We start from the raw sequence: 26260 nt of genomic DNA, 5'->3' as shown, positions 1-26260 counted from the left end.
CGGCTTCTTTATCTTTATAAGATTATACCTCACTGTGACTTTTCTTACTTCTTTCAAGAAAACAAATCAGAACCACTAAAATCATAAGAACATAAGATAATTCTGGAAGGGACCTCTACAGATCATCTAGTCCAATCTCCTGCTCAAAGTAGGGTCATCTCTGAGGTCAAATTGGGTTGCTCGGGGTTTTGTCCAGTTGGGTCTTGAAACCTCCAAGGATGGAGACTGGGGTTAACCTGTTCCAATCCTTGATTGTCCTCATGTTGAAAAAATGTCTCCCTATAGCCAGATGGAACATGTCTTGTTTGTTTATGCTGTTTGTCTCTTATCCTCCCACTATGCGCCACTATAAAAAGCTGAGCTCTGTCGTCTTGGTAACATAGATTTTAGCAGGCTGCTCCTAGGTGCCTCTGAAGCCGCCTTTTCTTCAGGCTGAACAACCCCAGTTTTCTCAGCCTCTCACAGGGCATGTGCTCTGTACCTCTGAGTATCTTGGTGACCTTTTGCACTTGCTCCAGTTTATTCATGTTTTTCTAGTATTGAGGTTCCTAAAACTGGATGTGGTATTCTAGACGTGGTTTTGAAATACAGGAAATTATTTTTAAACATTAGAAAAAAAAATATCTTTGCAGTAAAGATGATCAAATTCTGGAACTGTTTGGTCAGAGATGTTATAGAGTCTTTCTCCTTGGAATTCAAAACCTGACTGGCACATGGCCTTGAGCAGCTTGCTCCAGGTGAGCCTTCTTTGGGCAGGGGTTGGACTTAGATGGTCTCCGGAGGTCCCTGCCAACCTCAGTAATTCCACAATGAGTGCTGAGGTAGGGATAATCACTTTGCTTAGGCTGCTGGCCACCTTTGCTGCCAGGGCATACCACTAGCTCAATCTGAGTGAGCTTCCTGTCTGTTGAGACTTCAGGTCCTTTTCCATACAACTCCTCCCCAGCCGTTTTGTCTCCAGCCTGTATTCTTGCAAGATGCTCTAATGCCGATTTATGAAAATGTATTTCTGAGGGTGTGTGTGGCCATGTGCAAAATATATCTAAGTAAGACTACCGTTCTTGATTACTTTCAATGCATTAGTTGATAATTTCACATTTGTAATCTATATAACAGTAGTTTGGTGTATTCCTATTGTGAATAACAATTGTGTATTCCTAGATTTTTTATAGCTGGTTAATTTCCAGAACTGTCTTGCATTTGAAGTTGAACAATCAAAAGATAAAACGTTTCAAACGTCAATCCACCATATTCATAATAAAGCTGGTTGTCTTTAGAACACTTCTAAACTGTAGATGATGCATGAGCATTTTTGCATTTTCACCTGTAGGAGTAATGAGTGTGCATTTGGGAAAACTAGAACTTATCCCACAAGTATTTTTTCCACTTAATTAAGTAGGCATTCCCATTTATCTATCATAATTAGATTTTTTTTTATTACTAAATCATCCTTTATAACACTTTACTCAACAGAGTCCCGTTAACATTCAAGTAAAAAGTTCATGCTGATCTGTGACACCTGAAAATGTAATGTTCATGTATAAAATGGAGTATAACTCTTCATTTTAACTTCAAGGATAATGGTAATAAAATAACCAAAGGGGAAATATATGCATTGCATAATGATCTAACCAGATGTATTAAAAATAGCACTAAAATATTAATATCATTATTGATCAGGGCCTGGGAATTTTTACAATAAAAGGGAGATAATTCATTTCCAGGAACTGGAGTATACTGAGGTATATATTAGCTATTTCTATGGCTGATTAAATAGTAAGATTTATGATCTGCAAAGGGAATCCTGCAAAGTTCTTTCTCGCTTCTGAGTTATGGAAAGTTGTTGCTAATGTGTGCCTCAAGCCTGAATTGGGGAGGGAGGGAGGGATGCATGGACAGATGGATGAAATGCTGCTTGGAAAGCCTTTCAGAGGTCTGCGGGAACAGATGAATAGCATGGAGCTCAGATGTTGAAAAGTACATGCAGAAATACCTGACGCTAGCTCTTCTGAAAATTCTTCACAGGACCTCCCAAAGATTTATTTTTAAGGAAAAAATAGGTCAGAGATTGGTGTGTGTGGTTTTTTTTTTATCTTTTCATTAAACTCTTCCAAGAAAAGTTTTTGATCATCTCTGCAGTTTGTTTGGGTAGCTAGTTTAGGCTTATGATAAATTGCAGGTCTGTTGTCTGAGAATATGGTTTTGTTAGCCACGATAGACAGATATAAGGATTATTATATATATAAGGAATGTTAGCCATGATAGATATAAGGAATATGTACCGCAAGTGTCTCCCATCTGTCTCTTGTCATGGGAAACATGTCTGTTGTGTATGTGCTTTCATGCAGGGGTCAAGTTCCTGCATCTCAGGTACCACAGGATGTACCTGTGCAAGTGCTGCAGTAGGTTGTCTAGGGTTTCTGGGTGTGCATCAGCCCAACGCTTCTGGTAAGCTTAGCTGAATGGAGAAAGTAGTCTGTCCTCCTGCCTTCCTCAGCTGAACATGGCACCGCAAATGTGGTACGTTCAGGGAAAATGTGATACATGATATAACCGTCTCCCAAGCACCCTTCAGAGTCTCCACTAACATTGTGTAGCTGATACTGAAAGACAGTACTGCAGTCATGCTCCTGTTTCTGTATAAACAGATCCTGTCGCAGTCGGAAATGTGTGTTTTAGAAATGTGGAAGTCCTGTGAGGGATTGTCAGAAATGATAGCAATAGTTATTTCTGTATGTAGTTCTCTTTGCATATTCATACTCTGTGGCTGTTCCTGCAGCTATGATCGCTCTAACTCCATCTGTGAAATACAACTTCTATATGGTAATAACTGTTTAGCAATTTCCAGAAATCCAGATTGTTCATTTTATGCTCGTGTCTTGTCCAAGATGGATCCAGAGAATGACAAAACATGTTGTGATTTTTTTTTTCTTGAAGCTATGACTATTCTAAGGAAAAACAATGGATTGCTTGCTCAGAATTGTGTTGAGTTCATTGTTGAATGGGGACTTCTATTTGTGATGAAAGAACAACTGCTTGGGATTACTTTTATTCTTTTAATTATCAGTGGCTTCCATAAAGCTATTTCTAAATTCCAGTCAATTTTAAATTCAAATGTCCTGTTTCTCAAATATAGATATTAATTGGAAGGTCATAAACATGAGAAATTTCATGAGAAATAGGTTCTGCAAACAGGACAGACTTGCTCAGGATTCTAGAATGGCTTTCCTTCTAATTAGAAATGGCCAACTTCAACAGTTTTAGCAATCACTTCTTAAATGCTACCCCTAAATGGTATTTGTCTGTTACTCTATCTGCATGTCATATGTGAGACTCAAAGATAAGCATCACCACAAACAGGTGCTTCTATCCTGAATGCTCTCTGTATCCCTGCTCCGATGTCTGCTTCTGTTCCTTACATAATCTATGGGAGCGAATACTATGTTATGGTGGTCTAAATTTAGAACGAAGGAACAGAATATTCAAAGTAGAACAAGAGCCTAGAATTTTTTCTGTAAGCAGGTTTTACCTTTCTCAATCAAGAGAATGTTCTTACACAGAATACACAGAAATTACTGATAAGAATGAAGACTATTAAGGGCAGACATTTTTGAGGGCAAAACACATGAAGTATTGTGTCATTCTGTGTGACTTTTCCTTTTCCAAAGGACCTTCAGATCTTCAAAGTCTTGTTTGAAGCTCCTCTTCATAGAGTTCTTTGAAGACTTTATTAGTACCTGACGAAAAAATACATTTTATTGAACAACACTAGGAAATCATTAAACAAACTCAGGCAGTGGAGTTGTTGTAACTAGGAGCTGTTGGAATGTAATTAACACAATTGTTATGTTCATCCTGTTCTTTTGATGTGACAGTAATTAAGGCATGTTTGTTATTGTCTGTTCAAAGTTTGGAATAGTTAAAATGTGTAAAAAAAAGAAAAATATCTGCTGTGGTCTTCCTGTATGGCTCTGAGTAGATTTAGTCAGAGCAGCTAAGGGCTCTATCATAGATGTTGATCATCTGTCCTCAGACACATTGTTTCAAAGTAGATGTACCAAAAACTGAGATTAAAAATGTCAACATTTTAGGTTTTTTGAATAAATGATCCTTCAAACTTGTCTACACTGAGACTGTTGTTAACAGTGAGCCTGAGCCATGTAGCATCAGCACCTACTTTGCAAAGTATGAATCGTGTGTTGATTTAGAAGAATTGCAGTTAAATCTATTGCATGTGATAATCACTGAACTATATAGTAGGAGTATGCCACAACAATGAGCTTTACATGAAAATTGCTGAGTTTGGACTAGTGCCTGAGCATGAGAGATCTTTTGGGACTCTCGTGACATTTCTAGTGGCTTGCTTGGTCACTGGAGGACTTATATACCTCCCAACAGTTTGAGAAGATCAAATGCATCACTAGAATACTGTACATCAGGATGCCTAGGAAGAATTTCAGAGGTGGTTGCTAACTCTGCTCAGTTTGAAATATATCTGTGATTATCTCCTATGAGGGTCTCTGGTAGGGTAAACAAGATCAATGCTCAAAGCTGCTTTGCTATGAGATGAATAGAAAGGGGTGGATATGATGTCAGATTTTCAAAATGGTTTCAAGGTGACTCAGGAGAGCATAGACAACTAGCCATCCACATCAGGAAAGTTCGTAGAAAGTGTAAAAATAAAAAGAATTAATGGCTAAAGGATAAAAACTATATTATTTAATATTTTTTTATAACTCCTGTAATGCAGTACAAATCTGTCAGCTTTTGGAAGGAATCAGTAAGTCTGTGGCATTCTAATAAAGTCCTTTACCGGAAGTTCATAAAGAAGCTGAGTGTCCATAGTAGAAGCATTACCTGCTACCACGTAGGGAGGAGAAACGTTTATGTAAGTAGTCCTTGAAGGAGAAAACATCACTTTGCTACTTTCGAAACCTAAAATGAGCTTGTGCTCGGTGTGCTGTACGCTGTTCTAATCTCTCTGGGATGTCCATCCCATTTTGAAATGATGGATTGAAAGTTAAAAAAAATAATAACTGAGCAAGATAAGTGTGATCAAAGGTATGGAACCATTTCTGGGTGATGGATTAAGTTCTTCAGCTTGGATGACTTAGCTAAGTGGTGGAATGTAATAGAAGTCTTTAAAATGATGAGCTGCATGAAGAAGGTGAATAGGGAGTAGTTGCTTTCCGTCTCTTCTGATGCAAGACCTAGGTAATATCTTGTAATACTGCTGAGTGACGGGCTTGAAATAACCAGAGTTTGAGTAACTAAGCTGTGGGGCTACTTGTCAAAGGATGAAAAGCGTTTTCCATGAATGTAGAAGCTGAACAGTTTGAAGTTTGGTTGAAGAAAAACCTTTAAACAACTTTAATTACCAGGATCCCACCTTGAGTTAGGGAAGTCTCATCACTGAAGACTGAAAGAATGCCCCAAGCATAGCCCAGCAGGCTTATTTTGCTCTTATCATCCCCTGTAGTCATTTGCTGCTGGCTGCTCTTAAAAGGGAAAAAACAACATGGTTCTTCTGTTTGGTCCAGTACCCAATTTTAAGTTAGTAACAATAAGCCTTTGTTGGAACTGCAACTAACAGAAAATTGAGGACATCAGTGGGATTTATCCTGGGGGCTGTAGTTTTTCTTCAGGATAGGGGTCTTCAGAAGCTCTTAAGGAGCCTGCGTCTCTTTGGAAGCCAATAATGCAGTTTTCTAGCCTGTCACTGAGAGTAACATTTTCAGGAAGAGAACAAATCTATCTGTAATCCATTCTGAATACTTATATAAAAGGCATTGTTTTCTGTTCTTTAGATGAAATATACTGTGCTGTCACTATGCTTCAGAATAAAAATATTTTGTCTTCTACCTAAAATATACAGCATCAGCTTTTGGGACTGTAAGTGTCCATATTTATGATTTCTAGCTCTTACCCAGATTTGAACTGTTTGGCCTATGCTGTAGTGCAAAAATATACCCTGAGCACTTCTTTTATTGCTACTTTAACAATTTCTGTAATTTATAATACATCCACCCGTGTAAAACTGAGATTTGATTATATAGCCCAGTAGAAGATCGAGTCTTTGATTCTGAGACTATGGATACTATTATAACAGGAAAGTCAGTACCTGCTTTTTAATAAGATGTCGCTTTTTTCATCCTATTCTGTAGAAATAAATAAAATACTCTTTTGTGTGTAGAAAATTTTGGGTGGCAATGCATTGTAATTCTCTTTCCTACTGCTTAGGAAATGTTAAGTTTTCATGAGTCAGGCTTAATAATCACAGAAGTTGGAAGTTTTCTTTTTTAAAGGAAGTATCTTGGACTAATTATGGCACATGCTACAGAGTATGTGCAAACAGCGTACTCCAGCACGCTTGTGTGTTTGTTCTTGTGCATGTGCACTCCCTCTCCCCTGAACTGTATTTAAGATTGTATTTACATTATCATTTTCACCTTCAAGAAACATTTTGCATAAATTGTGCTTACCATTGAGTAGTGTTAATATATATGCTGGTTGTTGTCATCAAAGTGTCATGCTTTCCTCCCCTTGCCCCCATCTTTTCACATAACTTTGACAGCAAAGTGAACTAGGATTTTTAATAGGAGTTTACTTAAAGGATTCACAAGTATGTGAATGAAGTACTTAAGTTAAAAAAAATAAATTGAGAAGACCCCTTTTTTTTCAGTCATCTTTTGTTCATGTGATAATATACTTTAACATACCTAAATTCATACCTAAATTGATGTATAGGAATTGTTAAATATACATAGAGAAAATAGACCCCTAGGTATGTCTTATACAAATTACTTAGTGTATCCTTTAGATTTAAAAGCTCTGATCTGATTAATAAAACCTTATTAAAAACAAACAACACAGGAAGACTTTGTGTCAAAACTTTGTATTTGCTTCTGTAAATGGTTCTGATATTTTCATCAGTATGTTGTGGGTGAACAGCTTGTGTGACCTGAAAAGATGAGAAGTACTGTGCCTATACTTGTGCTTCTCAAATTATTGACAGTGTGGTTGGTTTTTTTTCAATTTGGCTGGCTCTATTTCTCATTCCATGATGATAGAAAAGGTGGTTTTTCTTTCCTCTTCAACTTTCTCTTAAAATTATCCAGTCATCACCTATTTAAAGAAAAGGATGGGGGACCTAGTTTAGCTAAAGTCTGCCAAGTCTGAATTTTCAAAATAGAAAGTATTCCTGATAATGATAACTGCAGTAAAGGTCATATGTGCAATATATGAAGTAGTGCAGTAAGGTTCTGTATTCATTCAGAGGGCATTGTTTCCCCAAGGTTCTTAGCTTAGAGACTTGCAAATTTGTTTCTTTTTATGACTGTGGGAAGCAATTTTCAATATGCTGAAATTCCTTCTATGTATTTTTAAATAATATAAATCAGTGCAGAAGCGCACAGGATCTAAAATTTTAAAATTTCTGATGTTTAGGTAAGAAAAGTTGCATTTTGAAACTTGAAAGTATTTCCTAAGGAATGAGTCAAAAAAGTAATGTAGTGTGTTTTCATTTGTGTGTAAATGTGCAAATAAAGTATATCTGTTTATGTATACACACAGAAGTATATATATGCATATATTACTTACAAATTTTTATATATAATTGCTAATATACATATGTTATTATAGTTATATATAATACTCAGTATGTATTTGATTCTTTCTGTGTGTGCTTACATCTGTCTTTGTACTTGTACACCAGATGGCCTTCACAAATGCTGTTAATATTCCCTTTTCCACGTGTAATTGAAATAATTGAAGTTGGAAAGAAAGGTTTTCAGATTTACTACAGACTCATTGTTATGAAGTATTCATAGTATTTTGGAAGATATTTAAAATTAAAATGACATGGAGATACATTGAACTTACTGAACAGTTGCTGTAGAAGTACATTTAACATGCATTTAACAAGCATCTGTGTTCTTTTTAGCACTCTGTCATAAGGTAGTAATATTTTGCACAGATAGCTGTCAGTATTGTGGCTGCGTATGGTGGTTGGAAATAGAGTATATTTGTTACAATATGCATCAGAGTGACTAATAAGACTCTCTTGTATATATATGGTTGAAAAATACTATAATCTACTTCGGTGTTTTGTTCCTGATAGACAAATACAAAATGGGAGAGTTGTATGGTGTAGATACTATAACATTTGGAAGATATTAAGAATGCAATTAAGACCATCTGTAGCTCACTCAGTGTCAGTTTCTCAGTGTATCCACAGAAAAGGATACTCTAGGACTTACTTTTTAAAGTAAACATCTTTGCAAGTTATATCTTATGGTCAGCGTTCAGAATAGAGCTAGCAAGATGGATGGGACTTGATACGCAGTGGTTAAACATGCTTTTAGAAACTGTGATCTCCCTCACTCTCCCTCCTGCCCACCACCTTGCCTTTTGTGAGTATAGGAGGATAGTCCCAGTTAAATTTGCTCAGTGCTTTTTTTCCTTTATTTTCACTTTCTAATCAAGTTTCTTCCATTTAGAATTTCTCTAACTTAAAAACGTGTTAGGTAATTCCTTTTTTTTTTTTTCGTGTTTAGTGAAGGCTGTAATTTTAATATTTTATTTTAAATTATAATGATTATTTTTTGAGAGGAAGTCCTGCCAGACCTACTTGCGGTCGGAGGGCAGTGAGGTGGTTATACTAGCCTCTACAGAATAAGTAGGGACAACTAACACAAAGACTGAAGCAGGTTTTGAGCCCTTGTGACATTATAAAGTCTTAACCCTTCTGTATTGTAAGGTGAAACTAATTATGTGTCGGAGTCTGAACTGGATATTATAACCATTGAGCTGTGAAGTAGGTCAGCATAGTTCACTGAAAGTGTGTTGGAAGCAATCTGAGCATAACGTTAAGGAATTTAAATATTGCACACCAATGCATGAATTTTTTATGTTTATCATGGATTCTGTTGTGTACTCATGCATACTTTGTCATAGGTGAATACTTACTAGAAAGTGTCAAGAGCGGTTAGAAATACAGGGCATTTTATGTTAAGTCTTTGCTGAAGATCTATTGAGGCAAGACAATCCTGTTCTCAGTTACTAATGACTTTTTCGGTTTGTCTTTTGCTTAATATCAATGATCAAAGTTACACAAGGAGTAAATGAGGAAATATAACAAATTTGCACAACTGTGGGGAGGAAAAGGTAGGAGAGTTGGATACTGGAACACTTTTTTCTGCAAAAGTTAGCAGAGAACTTGTATCGGGTTCAATACATTACAAAGTTTTGGTAGCAGGGGAGCTGCAGGGGTGTCTACTGAAGAGGCCTCATGATAGACAGCGCCAGTTCCAGCCAGCTCCAGGATGGACCTGTCGCTAGCCAGAGCTGAGCTCACTGGTGATGCTGGTGATGCCTTTGTGGTAACATATTTAAGAAATGGGAAAAATCAGTGCGCAGCAGCTGTGAGAAAAAATGAGAGAAACAACCCTGGGGACACAGAAGTCAGTGAAGGAGGTGGATGAGGAGCTGCTCTAGGAGCAGAGATTCCCCTTGTATCCCATGGTGAAAACCATGGTGTGAAGTAGGTTGTCCCCCTGCAGCCCCGGTGGACCATGGTGGAGGAGATATCCACTCTGCAGCTCATGGAGGGACCCTTTGCCAGAGCAGGTGGAGGTGCGTTGGTGGAAGCTGCAGCCCATGGAGAGGAGCCTGCACAGGAGTAGGCTTTCTGGCAGGGTGTATGGCCCATGGGGAGCGGCAGAGATGAAGTGTTATGAACTGGCCACCACCCCCATTCCCCACCTCCCTGTGCTTCTTGTTGGGGAGGAAGTAGAAAAGCTGGGAGTAAAGTTGAACGCAATAGGCTTTTTTTTCTTTTTTTTTTTCCCAGTAAAATGAACAATGTCTCAAGATACACGAAAATAAACTGATATTCATCCCTTTTACTCTAAGGCCAAATTAAAATTTGAAATCAATTCAAGAATAATTAATATTCCAACATCAGTGAAATTTTTTTTTTAGGATGATTTTTGGATACTTGCTCAGCTCTTCAATTGATTTTCATCAAGGAATTATTCAAACAATAGCAGTTGAGATGAAAAATCCTTTACCCTGTTTTTCTGTGTATGTAGTGGCTACATGAAAAGAATTTTACATAGCAACTTTATTTTAAAATATATATGGGTAATTTTCTTTTCTTGAAATACAGAAAACCAAAACGAGTTCAGTGGAGGGATTGTCAACCAAATATTCAGAAACATTGCTGTGTATTTAAATAATGTCTTTATTTAAAAAGATTGATCACTTTGGGGTAAAGTGGAGATATCTCTTTCTTATTAATTCAAACTCTAGTCTGTATTATAGAGCTGCAATCCAAAAATATAAAAATCCAGAGTTAATACAATCAAACAAATACATGCAAATACCCTGCCATTTTAGCTGTATAGCTTGTGTGCTGGATTTTGATTCATGATATTAACTGTAACCTTGGGTTCAGAACAGTCATGACTCCATTGAAATAGACATTTGATTTCTTATGCTGCTGGAAGGTATTGTTCTGAACTTCTAAAGATCAGATTCTTATCCTGTGACTGATTAGGGGCTAAATTTTCATATTTCCTACACGATTTGTGATAAAATTGTAAAGTTATGAGAAAAAAAATCACCTTAAAAAATCTCTAGTGTGGCACACTTTGGCATTTACGATGACAGCCTTTTAAAGCTAATGGGACTTCTGCAATAAAGCTGTAACTTCAGGGGCAGTAGATTAGCAAGTAGAAAGCAATTGATGCAGTAATAGCTGTAGGGTGTGCTCTTAGAGATGGGCACTCGAGGTAGGACTGTACAATGTGATGATTTACTGCTTAGCTGTAGAAGCAGACCTAGGAAATGTGAAAACAAAGCACAGAACAGCTTAAGAAAACAGAAAAATACATGGATTGAGATAAGTAATTGAAGGAAAAGAAACTTCTTCCATCACACCCCCTCCCACCCCACCAAATTTATGTTTGTATATGATCTCTCCTTCAGGATAACTACACATTCGCCCAGCCAGGAATTCAGAAGAAAGTGAAAATGTTGGAGGAACTTGTTAGTCGGATTGATGGTAAGTCTTAAAAGCGAACTGAATTTCTGACTGATGTTTCACTGGAAGTGTTTTGTTAACACGCTTGCAAGAAGCCAAGCCAGCATCACTACAGTTACCTGCAGTGGAGGGGTAACATCCCCTTCCTCAGGTGAGGTCTCAGACTCAGTCAGTTTGTCGCACACTGGCCTTTGGAAGATCGCTGTCGTGCATCGTTTAAAAGAAAGCCACCAGAGCATGAGCCACTTTCATTACTTTTTATTAAGGCAATATAATCAGAATTCAATGGCAATTTCTTTGCAGCAGAATAATGACCACATACAAAAGGCAGCCAGTATTCATTTCACATTAAGCTCAATGATTGTTGTAATTCGGGCAAGTCACAGCGGTTGTTTATGGTTGTCCTTCGGCACTATGTTTTGTGCCTTTGTGCATCATTTTGCTATCTGGAATGCCTGAATAATTTCTCTGTGGAATCCAATTAATTATGAACTCTGGAAATAACATCTTTAATATTATAGATAAATTACAGTGTGTGCAAGGGTAATTTTAGATTATGCTTTCATGTTTTAGCAGGGCACTTTGAAATATTTTCTACCTTCATCCTTAAAATAATTCCCTTCATGAAATGCTGACTGTCATATTGCTAGAACAGAGTTTAATTAAATGAAATGCTAGAGATAATGCTTGCCCATTCTAAACATACTCTCTTGATAGTTTGTTAAATTAATGAATAGAGTATTAACAAAATGTTGCCAAGCAGAACCAGGCATATATTTGCAACAGTAGCCTGCCAACGATGAGATAGAAAAATAGTTCTTGTGTAGCTTAATATTTGATAATCTTCTTGGAAAGATTAATTCCATCTTTTCATTACACATACTGTGAGGTTTTTCTTGTGCCCAGTGCTTACCATAGCAGATTTTGGTTTGACCTGCACATACTTACATCCTGAATATCCGATAATGTTCTTTGTGCCCTTTTAGGATGTTACAGTGTTTTTAGTGATCAAAATTTAAGGGTAGGAGAACAGTGTTCATGTAGTATTATACTATCAATGTAAATGTATGTAAATATGTTGTTGTAGATATATTGTTTTGTTTAAAACATAAATGAATGTTAAAAACATAAGGGCATACTTCTGTATATAGGCTAGCAAAATGTTTTTATTAAAAATATTTTTAAAGCAATGTATTTTGTTACTTAAAAAATAATCTATCTGCAGGTTGTCTTTTTATGTGTCATTTTGTGCTTATATCAATATTGGTGTTTACATTTCAATAATTTATAGAAACAAATGATAAAGTACATGACTATAATGCCTATAAATAGACTTCCTGGACTTGATCAATGAATGTTTATATAAAGAAATTCTTTAACCAAGTTTTTAAAATGAAAAATACCATTCTAATAATCAACCCTATGGTTCTGTTTAACAGAAATATTAAAGATAATACAAGATATTATTGTTTAGTTTCTAAGAAAGAAAGAAATGCTGAATACTTATTTGTACCTTCAATGCATTAGGGAGAGAGTTAAATAACTTTTCTTAATGGTTAGGTTTGGGAAGCGTCATTTTTAAGGCTTTAAACTTAAATTAAAAAAAATAAAGACAGACAGTTGTAGCAGATAAATGTGTTTTCTTAAAATGTCTTTTTGCAGGCTTTATAATGGAAAGTAAACTGTGGATTCCTGATTTTTATCTGATTTAAAATAATTAACTGAGGTCTTTATAGGACTGTATGTAATAGGCAATTGTTGAAGTGGTCGTGCATCAAAAACTGTAATAGTTTATTTGCCTTTCTAAATGTGGGTCAAATTTTTTCTTCAGTGTTTTTTGATGTAAATTGTATAGTATTCAATAAAGGAGGCAACCAATACAATGTATATTTTACTTTGAGCTGTATGTTATAGCAGAGTTTCTATCAATGTATGTGACTGTAGATAACTGCCAAGATTTTTTAAAAAACAAAGATAACTACTGAGCAATACCTTTTCTGCACTAGAATTTTTTTCTGGTAGTTTTTTGTGAACATCATGAATGTTTGCTACTTAATGTTGATTTTTCATGCTATCCTAAATACTTACAAAGTAACATCTTAGATTAATCTTAACTCTGGATTGTTTACATGGTTTGAGTAGTAGAGGATGGTTTCCTTGTTTTGGAGTAGTATAGATGGAGAAAGCAAAGCACGATCCTAACTTTAAGGAATTTATCGTCTTATGGCAGGTATATTTTACAGTGTGTGTTGTCCTATGACATACCTGTAGCATATGTAGAAAAGAGCCTAAAGCAAACAAGTTTTAAAAAATAATGGGGATTATAACACTTCAGAGTGAGGGAAATTTCATTACACATTTTTTTCATTGTAGAAACTGAAGTATTTGAAGAATCTGGCTCTGTCACACTCTCCCATTAAGTAGTTGCAGCTGGTCATAGACTTTTTACGACTGAACAAATTCAGTCCTGTCAGCCTCCTTTCATGTGTAAAGTGCTTCATCTTATCTACCTTGGTTGCATCTGTGAATACAGAGGAACAATCATTTCTCCTGACCTGTTGGCTTCTCTCTTGCTTAGAAAGCCGAGTATACAGTTGGCCTTACTTTCTTCAAGGACATGCTGCTGACTTGGGTACAGCCCAAGGTCTACCAGGACCCCCAAGTCCTCTTTGGCAGAGCTGCTTTCCAGCCATTCAGTACCCAGTCAGTGCTGTTGAGTGAGACTGTTCCATCCCAGGTACACAATGTGTCCCTCTCCTGAACTTCAGGAGATTCACCCTGCCAAGGTCTATCCAAATAGTAGCCCTGACTTCCAAGATGTAAAACCACTCCACCCAATCTGGTATCATCCACAAACACAGAGTCCACTAGTTGTTAATAAAGATGTTGCACAGTATTGACCCCTGAAGGATGCCATTAATAAAGCTGATCCCTTATAATACAGTGATTCAGTTAAAGTTTTGGATAGTAAAGGATACGTATTTTGTCAGTGTTCTTTGGATTGTTTCTTTTTGTCTGGAAGACTGTCCACTCAGTTACTTCCTTCTTCTAAAAAAATGCACCAAAGTACATGTAAGATTAAAATAAAGGTTGAGTTGTTAGGTAGGCAATGATGGCTGTGCACTGGTGTAATTTTATAAACTTTTGGATGTCTCAAGTAAGGGGTCGTGACCTGGTTGGCTTTCTGGTGGATACATGATGTAGTTTGATTAAATTATATGTTATTGTGTTGTGCTTTACTCTTCTCCATTTCTTTTTGCTTTTGTCTTTTTATCTTTATACTAGCTAAAAGGAAATGTATGGTTGATATGAATTCAGTAACTTTTCTTTTAAAAAAGAAATCTCATTATCTGTATTTACTGTAAATATCCTAAGTGCTAATTAAGGTTATTGTGGAAGAAAATAATGTTCCTGTTGCTACTGTGTAACATTATTTTCTTGATGCTGGGTAACTGCATGGTGAAGAGAATCTTAACATAATAAGTAGCTGCGTGAGTGGATGAAACTGGTACAGCTTGTTTGCTAATAATAATGGATTACCAGTGTATGAAAAATGATGCTCGCCCTTCAGAAAGTGTTAATGCATTATGTTAGTGGTTCAAGCAACCTTCATTAACCCAGCCTTATGGATCACAGCTCCCCTCATAGGAACTGTCCTTGTGCCTACACTGCAGAACATTGCAGTAGACTTCAAACAGCCGAGCTACTCTGTTAATTTAATCATGATCTCGGTCTGCTTAAACTCCAGAAAATAATTTTGGTGAATCTTGTGTTTAATCGAATTTTTGAGTTTGTTAATAGAATGTTGTTACAGACCAGATGGAGTTTGAAGATAAAACATGATTTAATTTCATTTATCTCCTTGTCATCACATTCAGATTTTTCTAGGAATTATACAAAAATATTGAGAGGAAGGATCAATAGGTAGCTCAATAATATAAGGCATCTGTTATAGCTAATTATCTTTTCTGTTTCCTGTAATGTCAGTAGCTCTAAGAGCTACTGCTCTAAATCATGAACTATCTCTCATGGTTTGTAAAACCACGTGGCATGCTGTCATCCATTTTTGCTTCATTTAGGTTTGAAAGCAAAGAAATGTGGTGTAGGAATGCCAAAATTAATTCAGGTTTTGTGTTTCCAGAATTTACAGGTGTTTAGCATTTGGTTGGTTTCATGCTTAGGAGAGTCTCAGCTTCTTCAGTTTACCGTAAGACGTCTGGTAATTACATTAGAGTATGAGGTAGCCACCTGGAGAAGGCTGAGCATTTGTAGATAAAAGTAGTCTTGGGTTTCCCAACATTGATAAAAGATGTTAAAATTGCATAAAATTGTCCAAATTAGCAAGAAGGCAGTTCTAGAAAAAAGATAAACTAGCCTATTACAAGTGTGTTTTTACTTATGTCAGCTTCTCATTCTCATAGACAATAAACTATAAAAGCAGTATTGACCACTCAACTTAGAATAAATATTGTGCATCTTCTGTGAGGGTAAGTTTGGAAGATTTTTTTCTGTAACTTCTTTAGAAAAGATTCTGGGGTTTGCATCCATGTTCTGCATACCCTGAGCTGTGCTCATGTTTTCTTGTAGTTAAATAAATTGTGTTATTAGTGTTCCAGGTTCTTGCACCAGTAGCCACCAATATTATTGTAGAATTGGCCCTTGAATCTTAATAACAAGAAATTGAAAAAGAAAAATGCAGAAAAATATTTTTAAAAAGAAAGAAAAAAAAGCTCTTTCTGTTGCTGTATTTCACCACCGCCACTTCTTTTAAAAATGGAGTTCAGCTAAACTTTTTAAAGTTTCAGTAATATTTCAGTATTTTTGCTGTGTCCACTGTGAACACATCTTCTGGCCATCTGTTTTGGAGAGTTACTGCAGGTGTTCTTACATACAATATTTTAATTGGGGTAATTTCTGGTATTTTAGTGCAAAATTGAAGTTGTTATATTTAAATTATTTTAAAGAATGATTGTTTTATTAAATACTACATAGCATTGTTTGGGAAAATATTTTTACTTATGCATAGGTGGAGTTAAAATGTTCTTTCAACATCTAAAACTATGTTATATTGAGGATTTCTCAAGTCCTGTTTTTTTTAACTGTTGCCATATTGTAAATATATTTTTTTCATTATGTAATATGCATTTCATTTGAAGATAATGTGTTTTACTTTGATGTTCTGAACAACTTAATGTTAGCTCTACTAATCACACTTTATTTCCTTATATCTGCCTCAGGTTCCAAATGTCTTAGTTGGTCACTTATCTACAGTTACATAAATAATGCCACAGAAATGCTTTCATGTCATGGCCTTAAATTTGTACTTTGCACATATTTTTTCTATTTATGCACATAGAGATTTAAAATATTAATCTTTTTTATATATTTATATATGTTGTGCGTATATACGTGCAGGTCAAATTATTCAAAAGGTCAAAATCTAGTCAATTAAAAATTTTTATTTTTATATGTATTTTTGTTTATCCACAGTGACAGAGCTTATTTAATTCCACCATCCTATGTACTTTTCATGCTTTCAAATATTTACTGTAGATATGTCTTAAAGTTTGGTTGATATAATTCTTAGTATTTATGTATCGTGTTATGTTTTCTTATTTAATTGGAGATGTTTAGAATAGGATTAGTGCTGGTGGAATTAAACTTTCTAATGTCTGAGTTGATTTAAGAGCTGTGTGTTCTTTCTGGGCTGCTAAAGTTTCAAAAGTCCAGGCTCCACTTGGGATTCCTACAGTTACTCCTCTGAACGTTGCCTTGGTGTTTGGCATTCAGCAGGTTCTCGTCTCAAAAGACAAAGATGCTTATTCCCATAAAACCGCCCAGTGCTTCAAACGCAAACGTTTCATGGTTCTGCTCAGAACTTAATTTGATATGATGAGTTAAGCCCAAAAAGTGCCTAGAGAGAACCGTTTAGTGGTTTTAATACTTCCATAGTTTCTAAAAGAACATTCAGTTTCTGTTCTGATTGAGCTTTTTAAATCGCAGAGAAAAATTATTTTGCTTTTTTGTTTGGGATAATCTGAATCTCAAAAAGGCAAAATATCAACCAAGGTTAATATGTTTTGTTATTAAACAACATACAGCTGTTTAGTAAGAACCCACAGAACAAGCGATATGTTCAATATACCGTGATAGATACAAATTAACTAATCTGGTTCTTTTACTTGAATCTTGGGTGTTCATACAAGGAACTGATGATGAAACTGTGGTAATAGGTGACATTTGATCAATCTTTTTAATGTACTCAATCATGCTAATGATTTTTTTAATGTATGGTTAAAGAATGCTTAATTGATGCGCAAAATTATGTTCACGTTTAATTATATTGTAAAGCATTTTACTGACACTATAATTTTGAACTAGGATTGTGTTGAAGTATCTGGAAAAAAGAACTCTAATTGTAATAGTTGAAAAAACTTTAACTATACGGAAGCATTTTGAATTGGAAATGGAAATAGAATTTATTTAGACCTTACTGCTGCTGTTGAAAATTAGTGATTAATAAGGACCGTCTCTGTTGGTCCATCTTTATGTGTCAGCTCGGTGCTGAAGTGATTAAAAATCTTGTAAGCATTTCATAATTGTTTTAATTAATTTGTGCCATAAAGCGCTTTTTCTTTTTAACAAAGGCATCTTACTTAGCTCACCAGTAGTTATTTTTTATCTGATTTTATGGTTGTAATTACTGTATTATACTTTAATCCACTCCTAAGTGCTGCTCACTGGGCATTATAATTATTTAATATCTCTTTTAAATCATATTTTTATGTTTTACCATGGAGATTACATTTGTATGCTATTACAGAGTTCAGATATCTTAGCAAGAGTTGAGATTGACTGTAAAATCATTTGTAAATTCCTGACCCCTGTAAGGGCAAATAAATAAATAGACAAAACTTACTATTTTTATGGCAATTTAAAAAAAGAGGAAGAAAAAAGAGGTTTAACATAAATCATTTGTAAATTCCTGACCCCTGTAAGAGCAAATAAATAAATAGACAAAACTTACTGTTTTTATGGCAATTTAAAAAAAAGAGGGAGAAAAAAGAGGTTTAACAAGATGGGAAATTTAAAAAGCATTAGGCATAAACCCTGTTGTGAATTCATACAGAATTTGGAAGAACAGGCTACAGAAGTCCAGTTAATCCCTCCTGGATGTAGAAGTGTCTCCTCAAACATATTTCTCTCTGTTGTTTCTTTTACTTTTAATACTGAGTTCCACCTGGAAACGTAGGATGTATTTTTAACTGTTAGCTAGAAAAGTAGATCTACCTTGACTGCTACTAAATTTTTTTCCTAATAGTATCCTCCATTTTGCACCGGATACCACAGAATTGTTATTTGCATTTGATCCCCTGAGGCAACTAGGTCTTGCCTCTTTCAGTGTTTTCTTCTTTTGCTTTGGAATCAGTGTCTTGGGCTTTTTAGTACTGGAGTATTGACTGTATCTTTTGTGTATGAAGAAGCTACTTCTCAGTCCTAGCTACTAGCTGTACATCTAGTGAGCTAGATTCAAAGAGATCATTCTCTCATTTGTAGGCCCTGAGGAGAATATAATTTGGTAATATTTCTGGTTTTCTGCCAGTTGACTTTTCATTTTCACAGAATCACAGAATCACCATGGTTGGAAGGGACCTCTGAGATCATCGAGTCCAACCTTAGAAAAAAAGAAATCAAACAAACAAAAACCACAAACAAAACAACAAAAAAACCCCTACAGGACCATGTTGTGCCACTGTAATACAGCAATTCATGCATAATTTTACTATTATTTTTTGATTCCTCTCTGCTTTTATATATATGTAAGCTTTCCAAGGCACGCACTCTGAGAGTATCCCCCAGTCAAGACAGCAATTGTCATGCTTGAGTACAGGTTGTTTCTGTTCTTACCTGTGGCTTTAGTTTGTCATTCTGTGGTCACATACAACTTTAATTCTGAAGTCAGTAAAACAGCTTGAGAAGCTGACATTAAACATTAACAATAGATACTTTAAATGTATAGGTCCTTCTGCTATAAGAAGTATCTGTTGAAAGTGGATAAATGTGCTCTTTCAAACTAATATATCCAATAAGTACATTTATTAAATTATAAATAGTTATAAATTTTTTTTGTATAAAATACATATTTTTGGTGGTATGCTACTTTGGAATGCATCTGTATATTGTATTTTATTCTTTAATCAGAAGACTTGCTTTACTAAATCTTTATATAGACATTTATTTAAAGTATTGGGAAACTTATTAAATGTAATTCTACATTCTTTTGAATTTTGACAAAAGAGCTGTATTTTTTTTAAACTGTAAAATAACTTTACTATCAGAAACTGAAGTAGAAGTATTTTTTTATAAAATACTTGAAGTCTGAAAGCTGACAGTAATTATATATCTCGCTTGTTCATTGCAAAATTACTTCTTTTCATTGAAATGGAAAATTTAAATTTAGATTATGGCTGTCCAAATTACCTTTATCAGCAAAATAGCCTCTACTCACAATTACTTACAAAGTAGGAAGAATTTGCTTTTTTAGTCAATGCATCTTTGATTACAGTCTTGCATCAGTTGTATATAACACACAGACTTTAGCCTATTTTTCAACTTGTTCAGACTAGAAAGCAACTGTCAAGATATTAATTATGCCTATTAACAACTGTACTTGAAATATCACAACAGGCACAATTTATTGTTCTCCATTACTTACTTTCATTGGCTGCATGCAACCAAATGAAATCTGTTTCTGCTGTGTGAAGAACAAAAACGTTTGTGAGATAGTAACTTCAATTAGAAACAAAACTGACTTTTTTTGCATCCTGCTTGATGTAGTGGATTATATATAATTATAATAGTCTGAAGTGTAGGTATCTAAATGTGACATTTAAAAAATAAATTTAACATAGTATCTCACTTCAGTGTATTTAACTTGCAGCTAAATTTGCCTAGAGCAAAGGCAGACAGACAATAGTAATTCTGTACTTGTCCTGAATAACTTTGCTAATCACGGTGCATTGGGTGAAGACCTGGCTGAAGAGCAGGGCTCAGAGGGTTGTGGTGAATGGGGCTACGTCTGCTTGGCAACTGGCTGCCAGCATCATTCATCAAGGTTCAGTCCTAGGGTCGATTCTGTTCAATATTTTCATCAATGATCTGGATGTGGGAGTTCAATGCACCATTAGTAAGTTTGCTGTAGATACCAAACTGGGAGATGTTGTTGTCTCTCATGAGGGACGAGAGGCCTTGCTGAGGGATCTAGATGGATTGGAGCATTGGGAAATCATCAATGATTTATTCAACATTTGAAAATTTAACAAGTCGAAATGCTGGATTCTGCACCTGGGATGGAGTAATGCTAGGCACAAGTATAGATTGGGAGAGAAATGGTGGGAAGGCAGCCCTACAGAAAGGGATGGTGCTGGTTGACAGCAGGCTCAGCAGGAGTCAGCAGTGTGCTATGGCAGCCAGGAAGGCAAACCACATCCTCAGTTCCATTAAACACAGCGTAACAAGCTGGTCAGAGGAGGTGATTATCCCGCTTTAGAGGTGGTGGAGTCTCCTTCCCTGGAGACATTCAAAACCTGCCTGGATGCGATCCTGTGCAAGCTGCTCTGGGTGAACCTGCTTTATCAGGGGGTTGGACTAGATGATCTCCAGAGGTCCCTACCAACCACTACCATTCTGTGATTCTGTATTCAGCGTTGGTGGGGCCTCACCTTGAGTGTGTGGTTCTGGGCCAATTTAAGAAGGACAATTTCAGAAGGTCCATGAATGCTTTCAGGGGAGGACAACAAAGCTGGTGAAAGGCCTGGAAGGACTGTCCTATGAGAAGTAGCTAAGGACTTTGGGTTTGTGTAGTTTGGAGAAAAGGAGGCTAGGGGATGACCTCATTGCTCTCGACAGCTTCCTGACGAGGGGAAGTGTTGAGAGAGATGCTGAGCTCTTCTCCCTGATGTCCAGTGATAAGATGCATGGGAATGGCTCAGAGGTGCAGACTTGATATTCGGAAACCATTCTCTACCTAGAGAGTGGTCAGACACTGGATCAGACTTCCTGAAGAGGTGGTCAATGTTCCAAGCCATGTTAAGACACATTTGGATAATGCCCTTGATAATACAATTTAGCTTTTTGTCAGCCCTGAATCGGCCAGGCAGTTGGATTATGTGATTGTTGTAGGTCTCTTCCAACTCAAAATTGTCCCCTCTTCTCTTTAGAAGTTAGAGGCATGCAAGGCCTCTGCAGAAAATGAAAATACAGAGGCTTCTGAAGTCCTCAAAATGTGGACTTGTTTCATTTTTCAGCCTGTTCTTTAAGGCTGCAGAACATACATGTTACCACATCTGTCTTCTACTTCCAATAACTTTTCAAGCTGAGGACTCACCTCATCAGCATTTTACAGAGGGGGAAAAAAGTCTCCACTGTGCAAAACTCCATGACTTTCACAAGGCTCAATTCTTGATTTTTTTTTTAAAAAAAAAAACAAAAAAGGAAAAAAGAAAAGTGACCCAGATGAGCAGTGCTGCTGGGGAGGGGCTGCTGAGTAAGCCCCACCAGCAGCTGCCGTGTTTACATTTGGATAATGCCCTTGATAATACGATTTAGCTTTTTGTCAGCCCTGAATCGGCCAGGCAGTTGGATTATGTGATTGTTGTAGGTCTCTTCCAACTCAAAATTGTCCCCTCTTCTCTTTAGAAGTTAGAGGCATGCAAGGCCTCTGCAGAAAATGAAAATACAGAGGCTTCTGAAGTCCTCAAAATGTGGACTTGTTTCATTTTTCAGCCTGTTCTCTAAGGCTGCAGAACATACGTGTTACCACATAGAGCCACAGAATCACAGAACTGTAGTGGTTGGAAGGGACCTCAGAGATCATCGAGTCCAACCACAAAAAAAACCCCCAAAAAAACCACCACCCACCACCTAAACACACAACAACAACAACCAAACCTGTCTGCAACAACCATCTGTCTTCTACTTTCAATAACTTTTCAAGCTGAAGACTCACCTCATCAGCATTTTACAGAGGGGGAAAAAAGTCTCCACTGTGCAAAACTCCATGACTTTCACAAGGCTCAATTCTTGATTTTTTTTTTAAAAAAAAAAAAAAAAAAGGAAAAAAGAAAAGTGACCCAGATGAGCAGTGCTGCTGGGGAGGGGCTGCTGAGTAAGCCCCACCAGCAGCTGCCGTGTTTAGGGTGCTGGCTGGGTACTTGTTTGCACTCACAGAGGCTGCTCGCCCTGTGCAGAGCTCAAACCACCCTTGGCATTGGGTGCTGTCTCTCCCCGAGCTGGGGCAGCTGATGAGTTTTGCAGAAACCCTGGGAACGGAGGGTGTGAAGGTGATGGGAGAATATTTGGTTTGTAGATGAAGGAAGAACATTAGTCACAAGGTCTTGAGACAGGAAGGCTGGGGCTATTACCAATCACAAAGATCTCATCTAATTTTATAAATGTTGACAATAAGTAGGTATAACGTACCGTGGTACCGCTGTAGTACTTTTCCTGTACACATAATGACTGAGAAAAAGAGGGATTATCCAGGACTCAGTGTGATCACTTGGCACAAGATCATTATATCTCCACCCTAATTCTCTACCTTTTCACATCCCGCAGAGGGGGAAAAAAGTCTCCACTGTGCAAAACTCCATGACTTTCACAAGGCTCAATTCTTGATTTTTTTTTTAAAAAAAAAAACAAAAAAGGAAAAAAGAAAAGTGACCCAGATGAGCAGTGCTGCTGGGGAGGGGCTGCAGAGTAAGCCCCACCAGCAGCCGCTGTGTTTGGGGTGCTGGCTGGGTACTTGTTTGCACTCACAGAGGCTGCTCGCTCTGTGCAGAGCTCAAACCACCCTTGGCATTGGGTGCTGTCTCTCCCCGAGCTGGGGCAGCTGATGAGTTTTGCAGAAACCCTGGGAACGGAGGGTGTGAAGGTGATGGGAGAATATTTGGTTTGTAGATGAAGGAAGAACATTAGTCACAAGGTCTTGAGACAGGAAGGCTGGGGCTATTACCAATCACAAAGATCTCATCTAATTTTATAAATGTTGACAATAAGTAGGTATAACGTACCGTGGTACCGCTGTAGTACTTTTCCTGTACACATAATGGCTGAGAAAAAGAGGGATTATCCAGGACTCAGTGTGATCACTTGGCACAAGATCATTATATCTCCACCATCATTCTCTACCTTTTCACATCCCATCCCATAGTAGCAGTTCAGTCTATTGTATAGCAGAAGTGTCTTAATTACCTAGGTCATGTTATACATAGAAATGAAATGAATCATTTAAAGTCACAGATCTCTATATATAGTGACGACTTAAAAATTTCCCAGGAGAAGTAACAGTTTTAAGATGTGCATAAACAGTTTTATATATTTGTCTGTATAACAGAAGGCCACAACTTCAGGAACACAGAAACCAGGTCTGCCGAAGAGAGTGCTTGGGTCACAGATAGATAAAGGCTGAGAAGTGCTGTGGAGAAATACCAGTGCTTTATACATTTCCATAGGTATTTGTTTTTAAATGCCATTGGAGGCAGGGTGTTGTGATAGGTGGACCATTGGTGTTGTGTGTTGTGACTGATCTTATTTTTAAAAAAGCTCACCATTGATTGTTTTTAAAATCTAAAAAAAAAAAAATCTACTTCTTGCTTCCACGTTGAAACAAGTGTAGCAGATTGGCTGACACTTTCATATAGTGACAAAATACATCTGGAGAAAATAAATTCTTTGAACAACTTTAGTCTATATTATAATTTAGTATAATTCAACTTCTGCTGCCTTAATCTTTAGGTAATGTTTCCTCTACTGTACTCTTGGGATTTTTTTTCCTTTTTAATTTAGCATTTTAGATCTTTCCGAGAAATGTGAAATATGGAAGAACAGCATGCACTCATTGTCTTAGCTGATAATACACCTCTGTGAATATTGATGAAGGATGATCTGGGTAGCAAAACCTCACAAGAATGTACTTTTGTAAAGAAAGACAGTAGGATTGTCGTATTTAGGCTACAACAAAGACTTCTTGTCATCTGTTTATCCAAAATAAAACATTAGCTTTTCTGCAGTAGTTTTCATTTACACCATGAGAATGTCATCCTTGATCCTTTTAGATAAAACCTATTAACAGAATGTCTGTGATCCTTTTTGGAGGGAATTCTGCTAAATACATTAAATTCATGTAGTAGATTAGTTCTATTAGCCCTAGCAATAACCCTTGCAAGTGATTATCATGGCTTTCAAATAGCAGTAAAAATGCTACAATAAACATAGTATGTACAAGTACTGCTTTAGAAACCGTTGATTTGTACTAGTTTTTATTTGTATTTATTTGTTACACTGAGAAATTATTTTAAGTTCTAAATTATTTAAATATGCTCACTGTTATTCCTACACATTAATCTCACTTTTTTTTGGTCTCAAGTGAACTCAACCTTTATGTGTACTTTCCTTATTTTTTGTTGCCTTGTTAATTTAATATTGTCTTATTTTTATTACCAACACTTTATTTTTGGAAGCCCTTATGTTATATACAAACCTTGTTTCTTGTAGTCATGACCCAAATAATTTGTAGCCTAAGAAATTAATGAGGATATATATCTCTAATAATTTCACTTTGTAATTTTGTGTATTATTTTGTGGTATATTGTAAAGCTCTGACTTTAATCTTTTCTTAAGATAGCACAACTGAGAGCAATTGTTTTAGCCATCTAGAGGCAGAAAAATGAATCCAATGTAATGTTTAAGTAGTTTCTATTTTGGGGGTTTTCACTCAGTTGTAAGAGTCTACACGTGCCACCGCATTTTATTTGCTTGAGATTGGAGGAGTATTTTATTTTTTCAAACAGTGCATTTGATACTTAAGGACTTCGGAACAGTTGCATTAAAATGTCTGTCTATTCTGTTTTCAGAGCAAGTTCATAGGCACTTGGATCAGCATGAGGTGAAATACTTGCAATTTGCTTTCCGTTGGATGAATAACTTGCTGATGAGAGAAGTCCCCTTACGCTGTACCATCAGGTTATGGGATACATACCAAGTAAGTACTTTTTTAAACCTCCATAACTCTGATAATGTCTTTTAGAAATGCCAGTATGTTTGTGTGTGTTTTTTGTCTTGAACCTTTTGTTTTAACGTCATCTGAGAATCATCATAATAAGAGAAGAAAGCCTTCAGTGAGCATTATGACTTACAAACATTTCATGTCTTTAGTCATGTTGCCCTTCAAAACCGAGCACTTGATGTCGTGATAATTTGTAGTAGTACAATGAACACTCACTAAAAGCATGGGTTAGTGTCAATACTCCCTTCTGTCTCTTCAGAAAAGCAAAACATTGAATTGTGCTTAATCAATGCCCTCCATCAATTCTGAGTTGCAGCTTCTTACCACCTGTCTGCTTAACTGCTCAATCTGATACTACCTTCCGGTCTCCAGTTGTCAGTATTCATCCTTCTGTCATGTCTTTGGTCTTATTGTTTGTCCAGACAGAAATCCCTATTTTACTGACCTCTAGTTGAGGTAATTATTTTTCCTCAATAATTTCTTGCCTGACTGTCAAATGAAGGAATTGATATCAGAGAAAAATTGTTTACCTGTTCTTGGTACTGTTACTCGCTGTTCCAGCAGCTTCTGGTAGCAATTTTTAACTATGTACTTGAAGAATGTGCTCTTATTTACTATCTTTGTTGTTGAAGTTAACAGGAGGGCGGAAGGGAAAAAAAAAGTAATTATAAATTCTGTAAGACTTTTGAACTGAATTAGGTTAATAAATATGGGAGTAACTCATAATTTGTAATGTCTTGTAATAAGTATCAGTGTATTTACATCTGCTCATTATGTAGCAATGTTTAATTAGTTTTATAGACATTAATGCCAGAATGTCCACTTAGACCATATATTCAGATGTCTAACAGAGGGTTAAGAATTGCTTGCTAGTCATTTAATGAGTCCAGTAAGTTGTTTCAGTGAAGGGTGTTTTGTAGAATGGTATACAAATTGGATAAGAAGATGTTAGAAAATGAGGGATCTATCACTTCTGCTGTTAATCTGTGCTAAGAGGTGGTATGCTTGCAGGTTTTATTTGGTCATTCATCTTCAACAACTTTTTGAATGGAATTTGACAATTGTTTCTGTCTGGTGTCCTTTTACCTCCCCTTTGCCTCATTCATTTTAATACCGTTGTTACCTGGCATTTCCTTCCAGTGGAAAATATT

At 36.3% G+C, this 26260-nt stretch overlaps 1 protein-coding gene across 1 annotated transcript in view; it reads left to right on the top strand.

Annotated features, from left to right (window-relative positions):
- The window catches only part of TBC1D22A (TBC1 domain family member 22A), a 177018-nt gene that overhangs the window by 74758 nt on the left and 76000 nt on the right, over nt 1-26260 (top strand). Inside the window, exons 10-11 of the mRNA XM_014964131.1 lie at nt 10990-11065; nt 24958-25085. Coding sequence (XP_014819617.1) covers nt 10990-11065; nt 24958-25085 — 204 coding nt within the window. The remainder of the gene's footprint in view (nt 1-10989; nt 11066-24957; nt 25086-26260) is intronic.

The sequence above is a fragment of the Calidris pugnax genome, unplaced genomic scaffold, assembly GCF_001431845.1.
Source record: "Calidris pugnax isolate Ruff unplaced genomic scaffold, ASM143184v1 scaffold44, whole genome shotgun sequence".
Taxonomy (NCBI): Eukaryota; Metazoa; Chordata; class Aves; order Charadriiformes; family Scolopacidae; genus Calidris; species Calidris pugnax.
Note: the sequence above shows the minus strand (reverse complement) of the source record. Positions and strands in the feature narration are given on the sequence as shown.